Source organism: Rattus norvegicus, chromosome 2 (assembly GCF_036323735.1).
Source record: "Rattus norvegicus strain BN/NHsdMcwi chromosome 2, GRCr8, whole genome shotgun sequence".
Lineage (NCBI taxonomy): Eukaryota > Metazoa > Chordata > Mammalia > Rodentia > Muridae > Rattus > Rattus norvegicus.
In genome coordinates, this window is record NC_086020.1 from 175,192,600 (window position 1) to 175,212,418 (window position 19,819).

At 44.1% G+C, this 19,819-nt stretch overlaps 1 protein-coding gene across 1 annotated transcript in view; it reads left to right on the forward strand.

The window, feature by feature from the left end:
* Fcrl5 (Fc receptor-like 5) overlaps positions 1-18,581 on the forward strand; it is a 31,551-nt gene extending 12,970 nt beyond the window's left edge. The window contains exons 8-13 of the mRNA XM_017591299.3: positions 4,095-4,202; positions 6,283-6,310; positions 7,666-7,748; positions 7,955-8,023; positions 8,367-8,436; positions 17,890-18,581. Of these exons, the coding sequence (XP_017446788.2) occupies positions 4,095-4,202; positions 6,283-6,310; positions 7,666-7,748; positions 7,955-8,023; positions 8,367-8,419 (341 nt within the window). The 3' untranslated portion in view covers positions 8,420-8,436; positions 17,890-18,581. The remainder of the gene's footprint in view (positions 1-4,094; positions 4,203-6,282; positions 6,311-7,665; positions 7,749-7,954; positions 8,024-8,366; positions 8,437-17,889) is intronic.
* Positions 18,582-19,819: the final 1,238 nt, after the last annotated feature.

Sequence of the window (19,819 nt, forward strand, 5' to 3'; positions counted from 1 at the left end):
ATTTCTCCAGCCCATGAGTTTCTCCTCCCCCAGCTTCTCATTTCTATGTATAACCCTGCCATTTTGGTCATGCACTCTCTTGGTTTTCTTTACCCCTTTGGCTCTTGGCCCTCTCTTGGTCTGCTTGCCCCTCTCTCTTTTGATCCCCTTTCTTGGTCCTTCTTCCTTGCTCCTCCTGCCCTCCTCCCATGGCCCAGTTCACACTGATGGCCATATGCAGTCCTCTACTTCCTCTCCCTGCTTCTGAACTCTTCCAGATGTCTTTGGCTGTACTCTCCCTCATAACTACAATCAATCTATTCTCCGCTACACCTTAGATCAGTCAGATCCTCATTTTGTTCAATACACAGATCATGGTTGGTCATTGTTAGGCCCTAGTTAACATCACAATGGAGCCACTGAAGGAACAAATGTGCTTGTATTTGTACTTGGATCTTTGTTTAGAAGAAAGTAAAAATCCAGCTGGTTTTTAGTTTAGTTTAGTTTTGTTTAGTTTAGTTTTGTTTTGTTTTTCAAAGCAGTATAACACCATTGTAGAAAAATATTGAGTCTAATACTTTCGACTGTTTTGTATCACAAGGAAAAAGAGGCTCAGGAGTCCTGGGTAGGTGAGAATGTTTTGTAATACTGTCTTAAGAATAAAGAAAATAAAGAAAGACAGCATAGGCAATTCAGGGAAGAACTAGATTTCTCAAAATAGGATTGTTGGGTTTTGTGGGGTTTTTTTGGTAAAGTCTGAGGATATGAAAGCTTACATTATGAGGATCTAAGAAAGTGTTTTGGAGTTTAAGTTAAGTGTATACATGCAAGTTATAAAGGTTAGAGGATGTGAAAGCTTGAAGAGTAATAAGAACATGAGTTAAAGTATGTAAAAGGAGTAAAAAATGCTTCAGATTCTCCCCCCCCCATATGCTGCTGTTGTACTAAGACTTCAAAATTTCAGAGTTCTGATATTGATCAATGGAGTTCTGATAATATCATAGACACAACCTCAGAATTTTAAGTTTCCTTTGGTTGTCTTCTAAGTATAGATTTAAAAGTGCTTCTCACTGTGCTAAATACACACACACACACACACACACACACACACATCTAGTCTTCTGGATAGAGGTAAGAAGTCTCTTTCATGGTTTTGTAGTCATACTGAAAATCAAAATCAAGCAATCTTTTGACATTTTTGCTCCACGGAAGGTTTCTGTGCTCCCTAAGCTCATCTTAAAACGTGTTCATGCTGTTAACCCAAAACTGTTTCCCAAACTTCTATTACGACACAAGGATGTGAGTATGTGAGTTTCAGTATAGATTACAAACAGTGGTAATGCTAACTTGTCTAAAACTTATCTCTTTTTGTAAACTTAAAAAAAAAAAGATCTAGTAAGCTTCAGTAATCGACTTGAGGCAGTCAAGGTCAGTGTCACAGGAGAGTTGTCACAAGCAAGCACTGATGGCACCTGCTCCTTCAGGCTGCTGAAAAGCTGCTTCCTGTTGGTATCTCCACAGAGTTCCTTTCACTCTCATCCTCTCTAATCTTTTGACTCGCCTCCTTTTATTTTCCCCCTTTCTTTTTCTCAATGTCACATCCTACTTTCTTTTCCTGATATTATTTATCTATTTATTATTTACCCCACTGCCCTTAATTAGAGTTGCATGCATATGCACAAATTGCTGTCATTTGCTTGAACTTAACAGATACTATATTGCTGAGGAATAAAGCATAAAGTATTTTAATAACAGGATCATCTTGTGCATTTAGCTATAAAACTTCTGTTTTAAAGTTTAAAATAAATTCTATGCATCTACCCAGTCTATAGGTTTCACTGTGTTACAGAAACATTAGAACATAGAACTCTTGCATGAGCTATATACATGTACTTACATATGTTATAATAGTTATAATAATATATATTGCCATACATACACTATATAATATATATTTGAAAATATATATGGTTTTCCCCTCCCAGATTCTCCCCACACCTCCTTCATCCAACTCCATGCCCTTTCTTTCTCTCTCTTTCTCTCTTTAGAAAACAATCAAGCAAACATAGAAAAGAATAATAAATAAATAAGAAAAGGCACAAGAAACATAAACATAACAAACCACACACACAAACACAAAACATAAAAACACAAAATTAGAAACTATAATACACAGGCAAAAAACCAGTAAGACAATAAAAGGTAATTTGAAACAAAAGTCTATAAAAGCACCACTGAGTTCTTTTTGTGTTGGTCATCTGATTCTGGGCATGGGGCCCATCCTTGACTGTGATTGTCTTGGCACTGCTCTTTTGCTGTGAAGGGACATCATGACCAAGGCAACTCTTATGAAAGAAACCATTTAAGTGGGGAGCCTACTAATACTTTCAGAGCTTTAGTCCATTGTCATCATGGAGGGAAACATGGTGGCAGGCAGGCGGACTGGAAGACACTGTTTGCTTGAAGTCACCCATCTCTTCAGCTCTTACAATCTTTTTGATTCCTCCTCCCCGTGGCTCCTGGAGCCCTGAGTGGAATAGTGAAGACATCCCACTCAAGCAATGAGTGTTCCAAAGTCTCTCATTCCCTGCACACTGGACAGTTGCAGGCCTCTGTGGTCACTCCCATCTACGTTGAGAGGAAGCTTCTCTGGCAGCAGCTGAGTGAGGCACTACTCTATGGGCACAGCGGAATGTTGTTAGGAGTCACTTCACTGCTGTAGCTTTAGCAGAACAGTAGTATTTGCTTTCCTCCTAGTCTCTTGACCACCAAAGCAGTGTCAGATATGGGTTTCATCTCATAGAGTGGGCCTTAAATCCAACCAAATACTGATTGGTTACTTGCATAGCTTTTGCGCCATTGTTATATGAGTCAATCATGAAAGCAGGTCAACATTGTAGATCATGAGGTTTGTGGCTGGGTTGGTGGTCACCTTGTTCCTCTGGAAGCACTGAGTAAACACATTTTACCTATGTGGAGAAGTAGACTGTGTGCTCCACGTTTACGCATTTCTTTAATTTTGTAGATATTGTCAAACTACCATTCAATTGAGTGCCCTCAGTTTCCTTTGCCACAATTTTATCAGTGTTATCAATCTCTGTAGGAGTGAAAGGGAAACTAGTTTACGGTAGAATGTAATTATATGTTTAATTAATAATGAAAATGAGTCTTTTGTATATTTGTTGGCAGATGTTTTCAGTGATTCATATAACACTTCTATTGAATACTTGTGTATATGAAAGGCTACTTGTGGATCAGAATCATTAGCATTCTAAATCAGATTTTTTTTATTTACTTCAATTTGCTTCTAATATCACTTTCTCCTTGTAAATATAACACATGTGTTAAAAATGGAGGCTTCTACTAAAGTTTCGTTTCTATTCAGTTCCAGGGTCCCTCCCTGTCCTTATACTCAGGATGTCTCAGAAGCTCAGGCTGTGGTGGGTGATGGTGGACCTTCACTGTGAGGCTCTCACAAGCCCTCCCCTGAATCCTGTACTAATTTTATCACAAAAAAAAGTTACCCTGGGAAACATCTCAGCTCCCTCTGGAGAAGGAGTCTCCGTCAACATCTCTCTGACTGCAGAACATTCTTGAAAGTTCTGTGAGGCTGACAATGGCCTTAGGGTATACACTTTTCATCACCAGTAAATATGCATACAGTGCTCACTGTGGCTGAACAGGAAAGTGCTTTTCAAAAACAAGAGTCATTCCACTGCTGTAGCTTTAGCAGAACAGTAGTATTTGCTAACAGTAGTCCATCCTTTAGAGAGCTGATGGCTCTCTAAATCATTGTATTCTGAAGTGATTCTTAATTGGTGCAGGAGAGTGAGACTTTTAAGAGCATCTCAGAACTTAGAATCACCAGCTAGGGGCTCCTTCTCTCTGGCCACAATCTATCATGACCCTCAGCCTTTCCTTAGATACAGAGACAAGCTTTCTCACAAACAAGTGAGCCATCTTCTGTGCCACATCTGTCACTACTAAGCTTCAGTACTCCTGGTCACAAAGGTTCTTCTCCTCCCCAACACTAAAACATCAGATTCAAGACTCAGAGCCATCCAAAACTGTCCACACCTTCCTGAGTTTATGCTTAGATATCCTCTGCCCCCCAGAAATGACCAACAACAGAAGTGCTCCTGTGATTGCCGGAATCACTGTGGGACTGCTCATCACAGCTGTTGGAGTGTTTCTGTCATATTGCTGGTTCTCTAGACAAGCAGGTGGGTGGCTCCCTAATCACAGCCTTCCCATAGCTGTTCCTTCATGCTCAGACTGACTATGTGACCATCCCTAGGCTCTCAACAGCTCCTCCTCTTCCATCACATGGTGCCTAGCCTTTCCCTCTGGGTCCCTCAGAAGTGCTTTTAACCAAATACAAAGTTGTTCCAACAGCCACATGAGTACAACATACCTTGATGAGATGCCATTTATCTAACCTCACAAAGGGCAAAGGCTTTTTTGTATGTTCATAAGATTCCCCAAGGAAGAAGAAGAAGAGAAAGACTCTAAGAAATGGAGGTCAAAACAGAAACCAAATGGGATTTGGTAAATTATTGATCTTTAAAATGTATAGCATTTTTATAGTCAATCAATTCTATGTTCCTATCTAAGACTATTGAATTAAATGCAATCATTAAAGACCACTGTCTTTGAAAATCCAGGTTAACGGAGTATGGACTGAGGTTAAGGGAGTATCAGCTGAGGTTGAGGGAGGATGGACTGAGGTTGAGGGAGGATGGACTGAGGTTGAGGGAGGATGGACTGAGGTTGAGGGAGGATGGACTGAGGTTGAGGGAGGATGGACTGAGGTTGAGGGAGGATGGACTGAGGCTGAGGGAGGATGGACTGAGGCTGAGGGAGGATGGACTGAGGCTGAGGGAGGATGGACTGAGGTTATGGAAGGATGGACTGAGGTTGAGGGAGGATGGACTGAGGTTAAGGGAGTATCAGCTGAAGTTGAGGGAGTATGGACTGAGGTTGAGGGAGTATGGACTGAGGTTGAGGGAGTATGGACTGAGGTTGAGGGAGGATGGACTGAGGTTATGGAAGGATGGACTGAGGTTGAGGGAGGATGGACTGAGGTTATGGAAGGATGGACTGAGGTTGAGGGAGGATGGACTGAGGTTATGGAAGGATGGACTGAGGCTGAGGGAGGATGGACTGAGGCTGAGGGAGGATGGACTGAGGCTGAGGGAGGATGGACTGAGGCTGAGGGAAGATGGACTGAGGCTGAGGGAGGATGGACTGAGGCTGAGGGAGGATGGACTGAGGCTGAGGGAGGATGGACTGAGGTTATGGAAGGATGGACTGAGGTTGAGGGAGGATGGACTGAGGTTATGGAAGGATGGACTGAGGTTATGGAAGGATGGACTGAGGTTGAGGGAGGATGGACTGAGGTTATGGAAGGATGGACTGAGGTTGAGGGAGGATGGACTGAGGTTATGGAAGGATGGACTGAGGTTGAGGGAGGATGGACTGAGGCTGAGGGAGGATGGACTGAGGCTGAGGGAGGATGGACTGAGGTTAAGGGAGGATGGACTGAGGTTGAGGGAGGATGGACTGAGGCTGAGGGAGGATGGACTGAGGTTAAGGGAGGATGGACTGAGGTTGAGGGAGGATGGACTGAGGCTGAGGGAGGATGGACTGAGGCTGAGGGAGGATGGACTGAGGCTGAGGGAGGATGGACTGAGGCTGAGAGAGGATGGACTGAGGTTATGGAAGGATGGACTGAGGTTGAGGGAGGATGGACTGAGGTTATGGAAGGATGGACTGAGGTTGAGGGAGTATGGACTGAGGTTGAGGGAGGATGGACTGAGGTTATGGAAGGATGGACTGAGGTTGAGGGAGGATGGACTGAGGTTATGGAAGGATGGACTGAGGTTGAGGGAGGATGGACTGAGGCTGAGGGAGGATGGACTGAGGCTGAGGGAGGATGGACTGAGGCTGAGGGAGGATGGACTGAGGCTGAGGGGAGGATGGACTGAGGCTGAGGGAGGATGGACTGAGGCTGAGGGAGGATGGACTGAGGTTGAGGGAGGATGAACTGAGGTTGAGGGAGGATGGACTGAGGTTGAGGGAGGATGGACTGAGGCTGAGGGAGGATGGATTGAGGAGGCTTCCTTCACTCTGGGTCAAAAGGAAATTTTCAGTTGTTTTTATCCTTCTTCCCCTCCATGTATGTAGCAAAGATTCTGATCTCAGTAACAGAAGTCCCTGGCAATCTCCACGTGAACCCCATCTAAGCTGCCTCCTAGTCCCCATGAAAGATGCCTGTTCCTAAAATCCAGTGTTTCTTTACAGGGGGAAAGCCTGCCTCTGATGAGTCCAGGTAATAACTTGACCATATCTCTGGAAGTAATGTAAACACCCATAGGACAGAAAATTTAAATCGAATCTCAAATCTTATTATCTTATTATCTTATTATCACCAAGATCACAATTTCTACACATATTGCTGAGGTCGGTTGTTCTCAATTGATGCTGCCCCTCCTTTGGGATGACGGAAGCCACTTCCCAGAACCTACACCTTAGCTACAGGGAGCTAAGCCTCCTTCTCATATCAAGTGGTAATCGATTTTCATTCATTAAATCACTTCCTTGTACCACTGTGAGCTTGGATGTCTAAATGACCACTTTGGCAGTTACCAGGGAGACAGGTTCCCTTTGGAGATTCTTATTTTCATTAATAAAAGAATTTAGAAACGAGCTAAGAAGAAAGCTCAATACAAAGTTACTAGAATTTAATTTAAAAAATAGACAAGTTAGATGAAAATCCTGGTGATACTAATGAAGGAAGATGAAATCTTCTTTGAAATCGCCTTTGAAATCAGGTGGCATACATAGAAATAGTTTATTTAAAAAGGAGGCATCACTCTCAAGAGTGGAACAGGGCCAGCCATCTGAGAAAAGAGTCCCCAAATCAGCCATCTATGTGGTTCATAATCTTTCTAGCACCCCCTCCCTCCCATTTGTTCATCCTGGGCTTCATTTCACACATGTTCTCTTTGTTCGATGATGAAGAAAAGCTTCCGGTCTCCCTCTGCCAACTGGATTTCTTCATGTTAATCATGAATGTGCTTTTTAGTTCTTTTTCCCATATCACATAGACATTGAATCCACCCACATTGTGAAATGACGTAGCTTAATTAACCCAGAAATCTCTAGGCATGGCCCACTTAATCAAAATCTGTTGCAATGACAGCCAAGAACATGGAGCACGGTATCTCACACACCTAGAGGAGTTGCTCTGCCAAGAAGTTGGATCTGTGAAGAGACTGCCACCATGCCACCATCTTGTATACTGAATGCTCACTTTAAGAGTCATTCCACAGCTCACAAACTGCCATGGAGCCTCCTCCCATAGTGGCCGCATGCAAACCACAGGAGTTCCTTAGGTCTTTGTTTCTATGAGATTGACATCTCTGAAAGGGGCCTCAGGCCTATTTTAAACCTTCCCCTTTTCTAGTTAAGTGGTGGTGGTAAGCCACTTCACTTTATAGAACACTCATTGCTTACACATATTAAATGGGAACAAAACAGAACTAAATACTTCTAAGTATTGTCACCGTGCCTCTTCTATTCCATGGGGACATAACATAGAAACAGAAATAACGTTGGTTGAAAACTCCTTAGGAGGGATCACTACTCCCTCTGGGGAAACATCAGTGTTTCCATATCTTACAGGAGTCCTTCAGATGCAGAACCCCAGGAGCCCACCTATTATAACATGCCAGCCTGTATAGAACTGCAGCCAGTGTACAGCAATGGTGAGGACAAGAGCCCTCTGGTCTCTGGTTTGGCAGAAATCACAGGATACATATTGGAGCAGGGTCAGGAAGATGATAAAGTCGGGGGGGGGGGGGGGCGGGGTATAATCCTTCTGGAGAACAAACTGGCAGGATGGGGGGGGGGCAGCTGAGAAGAGAGGGAAGCTCCTTATTTTCCTCTGAAACGTCGCCTTCTTCCTAAATAGACCCTAAAGAAGCCGTGATTTACACGGAAATACGGAGAACTCAACCGAAACCGAAACCGAAACGTGCAGGTAAAGACGAGGGGCCCCTCTGTTCCCTGCTATTGCTCGCCTTCACTTCTCAGCAGGTCTGGGCCAGCCAGGCACAGAGCCTCTCTTCACGAGGACCCTAGAGTTCCTTAACTTGCACCTACATTGTTTGGAGTTAAACCAAAGCCACCATGTAGTGCTAATGGCTTCTCCACTGTCTATGGATGAACTCAGGATAACCTGAGCTACAAAACCACAGCAGAGTCCCCTCGTCTCTGAGTTTCTGTGTCAGCACCTATGAGGTGGAATAGGGTTGTCATCCCTACTTTCCTACTAAAACAGAACCCTGTAGACCGGGCAGCTGGTCTACAAACATTTGTTACAGTTAAGGAGTCTGAAAGCCCAAGATCAAGGTGCCAGATGGCTGAGAAAAACTAGGACATGTCTCCTTCAAGGTATGGTTGTGGAGAAGGTTTACTGTAGACATGAGGGAGAGAACAGCCAGAGGGATCTGACAGAGCCCAGGCTAAATATGGCCGACAGACTGAACTGAGCCATGGGGTGATGGGACAAAGAGACCAAGAGAGTTTCAGGAGCAGAGCAAGCAGTGGGAGTGGGGGTTGGGGGTGGGAAGGGTGAGGAGGTGGGGGGGTGGGAAGGTGGGGAGGGTGGTGACTGGTGGCCAGAGTCTGCTTTGATATGTTAAATGGGCACCTAAGTTAACCGGTTGTCCTGAGTTTGAGATTTGACATTCCGGGCTTTTTGCTAATGATAACGGGTGATGTAATCTCCTCTGTAACTACTTTCTGCTGAAACTGGGGAATCATCGGGGCCCAAGAGGACTGGAATATTGGTCAAAGCCAGGAATGGGGAGAAGAGGGCAAGCTGGGAAACATATGGGGCTAGGGAAATGCAGCCTGGCGCATAGGTTGCAAGAACACTGGGGCTGACGCATTGCAGGCAATATTGCAGCAGTCTGCAGCTGTTTGGGACCTGCTGGGACAGATATAGACAGGGACAGAGGGTAAAGTTAAGGAGTTTAGGGGAAACTTTTATTTTGGGTGTATACTTGAAACTTCCAGTCCCACAGTTCTGGTAGTGGGGTTAGGGAGCAGCCCTCAAACCAGGGGTAGGCAGTAGGTGGGAAAACTTAGGTTGCTGATGGACAGGAGTAATTCTCTGGAGTCCATTTGACCTGTGACAAGTGGATGCAAGTCATGACTTCCTGAAGCTTACAAGAATAGTTTTTAAATTTTCAAAAAGACAAGTGTTTTAGACATATTAGCATCACCACTGTTTGCAGTCTGTACTGAAATCCACGTTGTAGGAAAAGCAGTGGCCTCACGCCTGTGAGTCAGAGTCAAAGCTTGGGACCCTGATGTTATGGTTCTGAGTTAAAGGCATCAACACTGTTCCTATTTATCCAGAGGCCTGGATATATAGATAGTCAGAGATGCTTTAGCATGATTGAGAAGGTTGAGCCTATGCTTGGAAGACAATTTTGAGCTGTAACGGTGAGAGCAGTAGTGCTTTACCAGGGCTGGATGAGTAGCTTGTCAAAACTCCATTGGTTAATGTTAAAACTGCTAACTTTAGAAGTCTTTATATAACCAGAGCGTGCGCGTGTATGCATGTGCGCATGCATGCACGCACACACGCACGCATGCACACACACATGCATACACACATGCATACACACACACACACACACACACACACACAAGAGAGAGAGAGAGAGAGATACCAGACACTTGTCATCCCTTTAAATCACTGTCTTATATCTTTATAACTTGCACTTACACACCTTACATTATCTTCTTAGACTCAACTCAAGCTTTCACATCACCACTACTTGAATTTACAGACTTTTTTACAAATTACTTTCTTAGACCCGCATAGCTTATAAAAATGCTGGACTTTTTCGTTCCAACTGACCATTTACCATGGGACACAAAGGGTTGATTATTGAGGGCAGTTATTGCAAAGCAAGTTCCTTTAAATAAAGGAACTGTAAAGTTGATTAAAACCTGTTGTACTTCTCTATCTGTGTGGTAAACTGTGACTTTGTCTCTGAGCCAGAGACCTAGTAGCTATAGAAAAGTGAGTCCTGATGCTGGTTTTTACATAGAAATGGTAGCTGCAGCCTTGAGGGGTGCCTGCCGCTGTTAACATAAAGCTAGAGTTAGCTATCAACATCAGCAGAGACCTGAAAAGGATAAATTATAGCAGGAAGTACTATCCAAATGTATGGACCAAGTAAAATGACAGAGAATGACTGTCTGGACAGCTCTTCTAGACTCCTGGGGTCTCCGTGGGTTCATTGAGGGGAGAGATAACTGTTGGTTGTCACACAGGACAGACAGACAGACAGCACTATATCTTTCACTGCTACACAGGACAGCATTGGCCTTTGGCTTCCAGACCCAGAAAGTCTGAGAGCTCTTTCTGTGGAGGAACCTGGGGAAACTGACCCACTTTGGCAAGCCAGAGTAGAGTGGTCAACTCGATGTCATCCATAATTTGTGCAGGGCCCTGGTGGTAGGTAAGGCATGGGCAGTTCCAGCCAGTGATGTGTGTTCCAGCAGTCCAGTGAGGTCATCTGTGTCCCATCATCTTCTTTTGAGATGTTAGGGCTGCTTCTAGGAGCTTGCAGTTCTGTCTGCCACGGGAATATTTTTCAATTAAACATTTTAAATGCCGCATTCAGCAGATCTCTGTAGAAGTTAAGTCCTGGTTCTTCTTCCCAGCCCATGCTCCCAAAAATAAGACTCAGAATCAAAATGTATTTACAAAGACCTTGGCCATACCATTAAGTCTGTTGTTAGATCTTCTCTGACTAAAGCATAACTAAAATAACCCAATTATTTTAAACTATGTTCCACCATGTGGCCGGTTACCTGCACTCAGGTACCATGAGCCTGTCTCCTCACATCTTCCTGGGCAGATCTCCCTGAGCCTGGTTCTATCCCAGAATTCTCTCTCCTCCTGGATGTCTCACCTCCTATTTCCTGCCCAAGCTATAGGCCACCAGATTTATTATTGACAGATGCCTCATCCATACAGACATAAGATATCCTTTCTACAGATCTCTGAAGAGTTTGAGGACCATTATCTATCGTGTATTCATGAGTTAAACAAAATGTACTTGTTTCATGTTTTTATTTACTGGTCTTTAAGGCTTAACCTTGAAAACATATTGAATACTAAATAAAGCTTGCCCCTGTAAACGAATTACATTTGTACTTAACATGGCTCATGTGCATGGTTTTGAGTACATTAAGGAATTTGATCATTTATAAGGTGGGTGGGCATTAACTTGCATGTCTTAGTAATCTTTAACAGTTTACGAGTTAGTAGCTTTATGACACCGGGATTGTACAACTTTACCTCTGCTAAGTTTGAGCCTTAAAACTTTGTGTTGAAGATTTGACTGAAGATCCTTTAGCATCGAAATAAAACTTTGAGCTGTAGGTGTGTTCCATAGAGGGACTGGAAACTTTACAAAACCATAGGGACAGTTCATATAGAGATCAGAAACCTCTTTGTTTGCTTTATCCTTTCTTGGTGCTCCTTTACAGAATATCAGTTTCTTAGAAGACTGTTTATCCAAGTAACTAAACTTAGAAAAGTCAGTAAAGACAGAGGCTAGACACACGTCTAGCCAGTTATGGGTAACCTCTGCAGAATCCATAAACCTTATTTATTGAGCATATTTTGTTTATTATTTTAATGTTGTAGAGGCCTGGTGTTGAGCAGTTAGCAAAGATATGAGTGGTTAAATATACATCCCTAAAACAGTTTCTGTTCACCTGAGTAGGCTGTGTAACCTTCAGAGCTTATCATCACAGACTTCATAATCTTAGGAACTTATTATCACATAAAAATTCATCCTCGTCTGAATATTTAGAAGCCCTGCTATTGCCTCCTTTGTCTAAAAGGGAGATGCAATAATAAACAGAAGTCTCGGTAGAACTGAGAAGTTGTATAATTGTTGCCTTATACCACGTGGTCACCTTAACCAAGATGGTAGTGAAATTACATCACATGCACTCCTTTTTTTTCTCCATCTTTATTAAATTGGGTATTTCTTATTTACATTTCAAATGTTATTCCCTTTCCCGGGTTCCAGGACAACATCCCCCTAGCCCCTCCCTTTCTATGTTGGTGTTCCCCTCCCCATCCTCCCCCATTACCGCCCTCCCCACAAGAATCCTATTCACTGGGGGTCCAGCCTTGGCAGAACCAAGGGCTTCCCCTTCCACTGGTGCTCTTACTAGGATATTCATTGCTACCTATGAGGTCAGGGTCCAGGGTCAGTCCATGTATAGTCTTTGGGTAGTGGCTTAGTCCCTAGAAGCTCTGGTTGGTTGGCATTGTTGTTCATATGGGGTCTCAAAACCCTTCAGCTCTTTCACTCTTTTCTCTGATTCCTTCAACGGGGGTCCCGTTCTCAGTTCAGTGGTTTGCTGCTGGCATTCGCCTATGTATTTGCTGTATTCTGGCTGTGTCTCTCAGGAGAGATCTACATCCTGTTTCTGTCAGCCTGCACTTCTTTGCTTCATCCGTCTTATCTAGTTTGGTGGCTGTATGTGTATGGGCCACATGTGGGGCAGGCTCTGAATGGGTGTTCCTTCAGCCTCTGTTCTAAACCTTGCCTCCTTATCCCCTCCCAAGGGTATTCTTGTTCCCCTTTTAAAGAGGGAGTGAAGCATCCACATTTTGGTCATCTTTCTTGAGTTTCATGTGTTCTGTGCATCTAGGACATGCACTCCTTTTTAACTTTGGTAAAGATGGGCTGCCAGACATGTGGTTGCTACTTTAAAGCATCTATTTTCCTAGGAGATCTATTTTTTAAAACAAGATTTGAATCTAAATTACATACAGAGAATATTCTAAACACGAGTTGAGTCACAAATATAGAACATTATATTTAGATTACCCAGGTATAGGGTATTTTTTTTAACTATAAGCCCTTCTATCACATGTGTTAAGCTAAATTTTGTTACAGATTTTTAACCATACCTAGTGAACCTACAAACCCTGAGAGAGTTTCCAGTATAGTCTTGGGAGAATCTTTTTTTTTTTTTAAGAGGAGACAAATTATAGGGATAAAGGTTGTTTATGAGTGGAAAGTAGAAAAACTTTAGAGATAAGAGGTAAAGTGTAGAGCAAAGAAAGTTTAGACATACGAGATTTGGGGATGTTTGTTTGTTTGTTTGTTTGTTTGTTTGTTTGGTGCGGTGGTATAAGCTGAGCATGCCCTACTGATTGAGCAGTACTGAGGCCAAGCCATTTAGAGTAAGACAGTGAGGCTTTAATAAAATCCCTGAATCTGAGGAGAACAAGAGAAAGGGTCATATGAGGCCCAGAGGGTTTAAGGAAGCTACAGAACTTCCAGAAGGGAGCTGAGAGACATGGGACAGAATCACAGAAGCCCAAGTAGGCTTATGGAAGAAGATACAGAGCTGCAGCTCTTAGAGGAAGCTCTGGGAAGGAGCTGGGAGCAGGTACCTCCCAAGAAAAAGCAAAGGAAAGGTCATGGGTCCCAGGAGGACTTAAGGAAGCTACAGGGCTGCAGCTTCTAGGGAGAGGTAAGGAAACTCCAGAAAAGAACTGAGAAGAAAAGAGCTGAAATGGAACAGAGGTTTAAGGATTTCAATTCTGTGTGTCCCCAAGAAAACGGAGAGACTCCTCCAAAAGAAATGTCCCAAACCACAGAGATGAGACATTCTTTTCCTCAGGAATGGAGCCCAGTAGGGCAAGAGGAGCAGCCTGGCACACTGCTGTGGCTTCTGGAATAATAGTAGACAAAGCAGGCAGCTCGAGGGTGACAGGAATCCAGTTGAGGAGAGCAGAGGAAGCAGCAGAAAAGGCAGACTGAGGCTTTTAGGGAGAGGGAGAGAGTAAGTGTCTTTAGTAGAGCAGTGCCTATCTATGTGGATGTAATTGATCAAAGAGACAAAAAAATATGCCCAGGTAGGGTATGGAAGGCGCCAGGAGCCAGAGAGACACTGAGTCAATGAGGTACATAGAGAGAATAGGAGGAGAAAAGCACACGAAGAGGCAGACACCAGAATTTGGAGTCAAATTTGATGGATGGCAGGAGCCAGCAGAAACAGCCGTCCATACCTTAGGAGAGTCAAATCAGCAGCTTGGCCCAGATGGACTGAGTTCTTTGCAAAGGAACTTACACCTGCTACAGCAGCTTCAGCACCAAGTGAAGGAAAACGAGGACATGTGTGCTCCCAGATGCGGCTGAGGAGAAGGCTTATTATAGATATGAGGGACCGAACAGCCAGAGGCATCTGGAAGAGTCCAGACTGAACAAGGCCAGCAGACTGAACCCAGTCATAAGAGGAGATAGGAAGACAGAAGTGAAAGAGGAAAATGGGACCAAGGAAGAGCCAGGCAAAAATCAGCCTGAAGCCCAGAGGGCACGTAGCCAACATGGCTGGGTTACATAGGAGACAAGAGAAGCTGGAGGAAAGCCAAGCTCAGGAAATGGAGAGGTTTAGGATAGAGGACTGGGTATGCCAGCCAGGACAAGTTTGTAGCAGGTACTTGTGAGTAAGGACTTAGGGAGACTGGTGGTCAGAGGCCAGGTTTGATAGGTTAAATAGGCCTCATTTAACCATTTTCCCATGTTTCTTTGAGAGCTAACAATCGCCAGGTTTTCTTTCTTTTCTTTATTCACTTTTATTTGACCATTTAAATATGTTTTTAATGTTGTATTAAATACATGCGATACATTTAGATCAAGTCTGCTCCTGTCTGCAGCCCCTCCTCTGTTTCCCACCCTCCACCACCTTTCTCTCTCAATCTCACAGGCTCTCTTCTTTTTTTAATCATGATTTCTTATTTATTTATTTATTATTTATTTATTTTTATATGTATTGGTTTCTTTAAATCTGTTTTAGTGTTTTGCCTGCATGTATGTCTGTGTGAGGGCGGTGGAGAATCCAACCCTGGTCCTCTGTATGAACAGTCAGTGTTAGCATTTCGTCTAGGCTCTAGCAACAGCCAGGTACGAACCTCGCTTGCTACAAAAGGACTGTGTGTGGGTGCTCACGCCTCTTCTCTCCTTTTACTCTCTGTCTTTCTCTGTCCTTCTCTTTCTCTGCCTCTACTCTCTTCTCAAACCCCCTTCTCATACTTTATTTTACACTAGACCCATAGGCTGGTCCCTCAGGGAAGGGATGGTCAAACTAAGACACCCCATCCTGTCACATCATACCTCGTTTGACAAAACATATCAATGATGCCATAACATGGATTCTTAAACTCGAAGGTTCATGATCTCTCTGCCACATGTACTTTCCAGCCATTGGATAACTAGATCTGTCCATCCAAACATTAGCGATTTGGTAAGCTACCCCATTGGTCAGTGTAAACAGTACCTGGTCCCAAGGGAGGACTGTTGGGCTCCCAGTCACCCTCTGGTGTCTTTGGGGACCAAGATATTCACAGTCTTCATTGTTAGCCTTTCTCACTGACCCTCCTGCCTTAGGACCTCTTCCCCTGGGTGAAGCCTCTCTCTTCTTGAGACACAATTACTCTTTTTGCTGGAAAATCCGAATAGCGGGTGATCCAGTCTCTCTAGGGCACCAACTCCCCCAGCCCCTAGTTGTCACATGACAACCTGGTAATGTAGGTAGCCTGTGCTGCATGCTTGATTATTAAGTCTATCCCCGGGACGCTTAGAGATAGGAATAGTAACTTCTATTCTCACTAAATGGGTAACTCATCTTCACCATTCCTTCCAGGCTCCCTGCTGGGACACCTCCTGGACTAAAAGTCTGCCCAACTCACACACTAAGTTTGGCCCCAATACCCACTAGATAGTATCTCTAAATGGCCACTTAACGACACTTTTGAAGGAACATTTACAACTGTTGCCAGCAATCTGGAAAACGGAAGCTTTCCTATGTACAGCTCTTCCCTACCTTCACTCCAAACCTCTTTATTCCTCCTATTCCCCAACTCCTACCCTTGATCCAGCTAGCTTGCTCTCTCACTCTCGCTTCCCGCTCCTTTGACTCTAAAAGAACTCTTCAGATTTAACTCACTCTGTTCTCGCTCCCCACCTGTGAGCTTCTATCTCCTAAAAAAATTTATCTCTGATTTTTTTTTTCCATTCTGGTCCGCACCAGCTCTAGGCCAGAAGGAAGGGCCTGGCGGTTACTAGATTCCTCCAGACACAGGCAGCCGAGCACCGCTCAGACTCGCTCAGACCCGCACAGCCGCAGAGGCTGCCTGTGGAGACAGGGAGAGATCTCTTCACATGCACATCATGTCCTGCCTACCAGGGAAAAGTGTTTCTTTGCTGAAACATAGCCACGCTTCTGTAAATAAACGCTGTTCCACTCTAGGATGTAACTGGTTTTCCACCGCCTTTGATGAGGGTGGGGGAGGGGCAGAGCTACAGTTTTGGTTGAAGGCAGTCACACTGACTTGTCTTTGTTATGGGCAGTCCCCACTTCACCGGCTTCTTACTCGAGAACAATCTGACTTTTAAAAAAAGGTCTCCAAAGACACTTTTCAATTAAGATAAGATTTTCATATGATTTCTATCCTACCTTGCTAAGTAGTAACGTAATTTAATATTACTGTCTTAGTCGAGGTTTCTGTTCCTGCACAAACCTCATGACTAAGAAGCAAGTTGGGGAGGAAAGGGTTTATTCAGCTTACACCTCCACATTGCTGTTCATCACCAAAGGAAGTCAGGACTGGAACTCAAGCAGGTCAGGAAGCAGGAGCTGATGATGAGGCCATGGACTATAGACTGACCTCTGTCATTTTAATTAATATATGACATCTAGACTATAATTAATTCTTCCCAGATTTCTGATTACATTGACCTAGCTTCTTACTCTAAGGCAATTCACCAGCGTATTAGTTCATTCGTCAATGTGTTAACTAGTTAAGACTACCAGATCTCTTATCAAAAAGGCAGATGGGTCTGCCTTGCTCATTGGCTTCGTGATAAAAGATACACAAGTCTTACATGTAACCTTTTGCAGATATAACCTTTTGCTACTTACCTGAAGAAATGATGGCTACTCCCCAGTGAGTAACTTTATGTCTCATGGTAAATGATTAGATAAAAGGCTTAAGTTTATAAAGATCTAAATGAGGGTCTAGAAAGGTGTTTTAAGGTTGGCAATTCTAAAGGTTAGAGGACACACAAACTTAGATAAAAATTGATTTAACATACAAAGTGCTTCAGATTCCTGCCCCCGGCTATGGCACTGTGAGATTGAGACTTCAAATGTTCAAGACAGAGTTCTGATAAATTAGCCCAACTCTAATAAAACATTCCACCACATAATCCACTTTTATAATCACAAGTTCAAATTGAGGTTTCCTTCAGTTGTCTTGTAACTACAGACGTAAGGTGTCTCTCATGTTAAATCTACATGATCAACTGTTATATTCACAAGGTCAGATTTTTGAGTTTCTTAATACACATTTAGACAGAGGGAAAAAAATCCCTTCTTGCCCCTTCTACTCCACAAAAGGGTTTTGTCTTCCCTAGGCTCACCTTAAAGACTGTGTTGTTGACAAATTTATCTCCTTTATAAACTTATAACCTCCAGGAAACCTACTCAGATCTACGTCTCATGGACCAAATAGACTCCATCCGAATAAGTACACTTGCCAATCAGTAGCCTAAGTTCCTACCTGTCACCTAGTCCAGAGGTGGGATTCCTCTCCTGTTCCCTGGGACTGGGACTCCATTCACCTCAACCACCAAGGCCTAAGGGTTTCAAATGTACACCTAAGAAAAAGTTTTTCTTCCAAACCTACTTAACTTTATTCTGCCTTCAGTGTGTGTGTGTGTGTGTGTGTGTGTGTGTGTGTTTCAGCATCTTGCCAAGTCCAGTTATTTATTCAAAATCTACATCCAGGACAGCTCCAGAGAAGCAACCTGCAGCTACTTCAGTCTACTGTGCCTGCACTTTCCTGCCCACAGATGGTCCCACAGAGCATGGACAGCAATGAAACAGACAACTCTCCTAAGACTGGACCAACATCCCCATCCCCACTTTCTTAGGTTTTCCAGAAACACGTCACCCCAAAGTCAGAAGGAAGCAACTAAAGATCACAATGACCCTATTCCTGCTTTACCATCGCCTCTTCCTTGTTTCTAATTTTTTTAATTAAACCAAAATGGAAGAATGTTAGCATTTCTTCTAGGCTCTGCCCAACAGTTACCTAGCAACTACCAGGTAAGAGCCTGGCTTGCTATAAAAGGACTGTTTGGCACTTGCCCCCCCCCCCTCTCTCTTTGGCCTCTTTCTTCCTCTCCCTCCCCCTCCTACCCCCTCCACCTGTTCCTGGCTGGCCTCTTCTCTTTTATTCTCTCCTCTCTCTCTGTCCTTCTCTGTCACCTCTTTCTCTGCCTCTACTCCCTTCTCAACCCCCTTCTCATGTCCCCAAATAAACCTTATTTTAAACTAGATCTGTCATATGGCTGGTACCTCAGGGGTTGGGGATGCCTCAGCATGGGCCCACTGAGGCACCCCGTCCTGCTGCAACATACGCCATTTTACAAAGCACATTAGTCAGTGCTCTTTACCACTGAGCCATTGCTCCTCTCTTTAGTGCTGCCTGCGTGTACACGGATGTGACACCATCTGCTGAAGCATGGGTAACCTCTCAGGACCTGTGCCCCTGAAGAACACTGACTCTCATCCCCCAGCAGTGGTCAAAGGCCAATAACAGTGGTGAACTTTTTTTTTTTTTTTTCGGAGCTGGGGACCGAACCCAGGGCCTTGTGCTTCCTAGGTAAGCGCTCTACCACTGAGCTAAATCCCCAGCCCCAAGTGGTGAACTTTTTTGTTTTTGTTTACATAGATTCTTTCCATAGCTCTGACTGGCCTAGAACTTGCTATATAGACCAGACTGGCCTCAAACTCACTGATATCCACCGGCCTCTGACTCTTGAGAGCTGGGATTAAAGGGTCCTGCACTACCCTAGCCTGTTAGGTTTCTAACGGGAGCTCCTTTGTGGCAAGCAGACAGATGTCTTCTTTCTATGTTCCTCATGGTAACAAAATCATCACTTTCATGCCTCAGAGAAGCACTAGTCACATCATGGGCAGATTACCGAAAAGGCTCCACTCTGAAAGCACCACACTGCAAGCCAGAACTTAAAAGGATGAACAGACACAAGTGTTCCGTCCGTAAAACCTTCCTATAGACAGTACTTACTACTAATACTATAGTGAACTACCCCAAACGGCTGCGTCAAACAGCACAGATAGAGACTCGCAGCTCTGTAGCTCGGTGTGACCGGCAAAACTCAAGGTTCGGAAGGGCAATGTGTGTCTCTGGAACTGAGGGGCAAATCTGCTTCCTGTCTGCTTTAGTTTTTAGAAGTCACCTGCTCTGGGGGAGTGACACCTCCCGCCTCCCACTTCCTGTGTCCTCATTACCGAGTGTGTTACACTCTTATCAACCTTCAGAGTCAGACCTCACTCTGACCACAGGAAGGAAAGTGTCTGAGTTTAAGGACTCATATGAATGTAACAATTCACATGATTAGACTCCCACCGCTAAGGATTCTTTCCCCCACACGAATGATCCACAATCTAAAGGCCTATATTCTCTACCTAGGATCGCCTGTTCACAGGCTGCAGGGCTAGAGTGTGAATGTCAGGGAGTCACAAACACCAGGCACTATGCTGTCATGTGGAACTGTGTTGAGCATGACCTTAGGACACAGCCATAGGAGTGCTTTGCAGCAGGAGCATTTGAGCAGCTGTGGCAATGGCTGTGTGTTGGCAGTCTCACTGTTGCATGCAGGTGACTTCAGTGAGGGAGCCTAGCTTTCTT